This window comes from Teleopsis dalmanni, chromosome 1 (genome assembly GCF_002237135.1).
Source record: "Teleopsis dalmanni isolate 2A chromosome 1, ASM223713v2, whole genome shotgun sequence".
Lineage (NCBI taxonomy): Eukaryota > Metazoa > Arthropoda > Insecta > Diptera > Diopsidae > Teleopsis > Teleopsis dalmanni.
In genome coordinates, this window is record NC_051846.1 from 223,066,888 (window position 1) to 223,068,837 (window position 1,950).

Genomic DNA, 1,950 nt, shown 5'->3' on the forward strand with positions numbered 1-1,950 from the left:
GCTCCTCTTTTCTCTTACGGTATATACTCAACTTTTTTCTATACGAGGTCACCACCCTCTTTCTCTTTGCTTAACTCCAATCGAGGTGAGTATTTGCTGTGTTTGGTATGCGCTTGTGTCAATACATTTGTTACGTATAATATATTATATTTAGTTTAGTTTATTAAAAAAAATTTTCTTTCTTTAAATATTTTTTCTAACATACCTATAGGCTACCATTACAGGCTCGATATCGTCGATGTTATATCTCTATATATGGTAATATGGAACGGGCTCGTAAAAAAAAATAGACTGGTAGACTGTTGTTTGCTTGTACAACGTGTGGCCTCGACCCATACCTTCAGTTACAGAGTTTCATCCTTTACCGACTGATCTAGCCAGACATTTACCATAATTGTTATGATCCGATTTCTACTCCTTACTGACAAAAGATGTCCTTCGCGTGGTATACCCCGATGCTAACCCCATTCATGTTTCCTAAATCGTATAGCGAAGAAACTATTGCCTTTAAAATCACGCACTTCACGTTTTTCTTTCCTAACTTCGCGTTATAACCATCAGTTCTTTTACTTTGTCTGAAGTTGCGTCTATACACTAATTGCCCCGCTCTAAACTGAATTTCCTTTTTTCGTTGATTATACACTCTTCCAGATCTCTGGTGAGCTGCTTTCAATTCTGCTGTCAGTTTCTCTCGCATCAATAGTTGTTTGTCTGTCGCTTCTAATATTTCAAATTCGGATTGTTTAATGGAGCTCAGCTTCCTCATTATCTCATATGCTGCGCCATGCTGAATCATATGTGACCCAAACACTGCCATTTATGGTTCCATACCTATCGAGCTGTGTTTCACACTTCTGAGTGCAAATGCTGCCTCACTTACATACTGATCCCAATTACATTGGTGTTCTTGTATATAAGAACGAACGATCTGAAGTACTGACTGATTTACTCGTTCGGCAGCATTGGCTTGGGGAGAATAAAATCCAGTTCGGATGTGTTTCACTCCATATTTTTGCAAGAATGACTTAAAGGCTTCTGAAATAAATTGTTTCCCGTTATCGGAATGCATTATTTCTGGTACACCAAATGTGTGAAAGACATCAGCCTCAAGATACTTTATCATATTCTGGACTGTAGCTGAACGCATCAGTTTGAGAAATACGTATTTTGAGAAGTGGTCTAGCCCTACAAAAATCACCGTATTACCTGTGTTAGTCCCAGGGTAAGGTCCCATGAAATCCACATACAGACGTTGGAACGGTTTTTCGGTTATCGTTTGCATTCCCATGAGTGGTTTTCTCATTCTATATGACACCTTAGAAGTATTACAAATCTCGCATTCTTTTATCAATGTTTGAACGTCACCAACCATTCCTGGCTAGAAATATTTTACCTTTAATTTTGCCAAGGTCTTTTGCATCCCTCCGTGTCCAGATGATGGTGATACGTGTACTCGTTCTGCTAATGACCATCGCAATTCAGATGGAACCCATAATTTCCAAGTGCTATCCTCTTGTAGTGGGTCGCCACTTCGAAAATCTGTTCTTTTATGCACATAACCTTCTGAAGTACACAGGTCAGGTAAGCGTTGTTGTTCTTTGGTCACCATTTCGTTGAGTGCCTTATATTTATCAGTTACAAAGAAAGGTGAGTTCTTAGTGTATATTGAAGTCAAATTCCTGTAGTTTCAAGCTCCATCTCGCTAGTCTGCCTGCAAATCACGCTGGTTCATCAACCATTTGAGACTCGCATGGTCCGTTATGACCGTAAATGGAACTCCTTCAACATATGCTCTAAATTTTTTTACACTGAGTACTGCCGCATAACATTCCAGTTCTGTCACACTATAATTCTTTTGGGCTTTGTTTAGTTTAAACGAAATATATGCTATCGGTTGCTTATCTCCAGCAGCATTGTAAATGCTGCTAACTTAAATTTTGGAACAAGCAT

At 38.8% G+C, this 1,950-nt stretch overlaps 1 protein-coding gene across 1 annotated transcript; it reads right to left on the bottom strand.

Moving 5' to 3' along the window:
- Window positions 1-817: 817 nt before the first annotated feature.
- On the bottom strand, window positions 818-1,609 carry LOC119667475 (uncharacterized protein K02A2.6-like). The gene is made up of 2 exons (XM_038076767.1): window positions 1,394-1,609; window positions 818-1,315 (listed from the first exon to the last, which is right to left on the bottom strand). The coding sequence occupies exons 1-2, from the start codon at window positions 1,607-1,609 to the stop codon at window positions 818-820; spliced, it is 714 nt and encodes a 237-aa protein (XP_037932695.1).
- Between the last annotated feature and the right edge of the window lie 341 nt (window positions 1,610-1,950).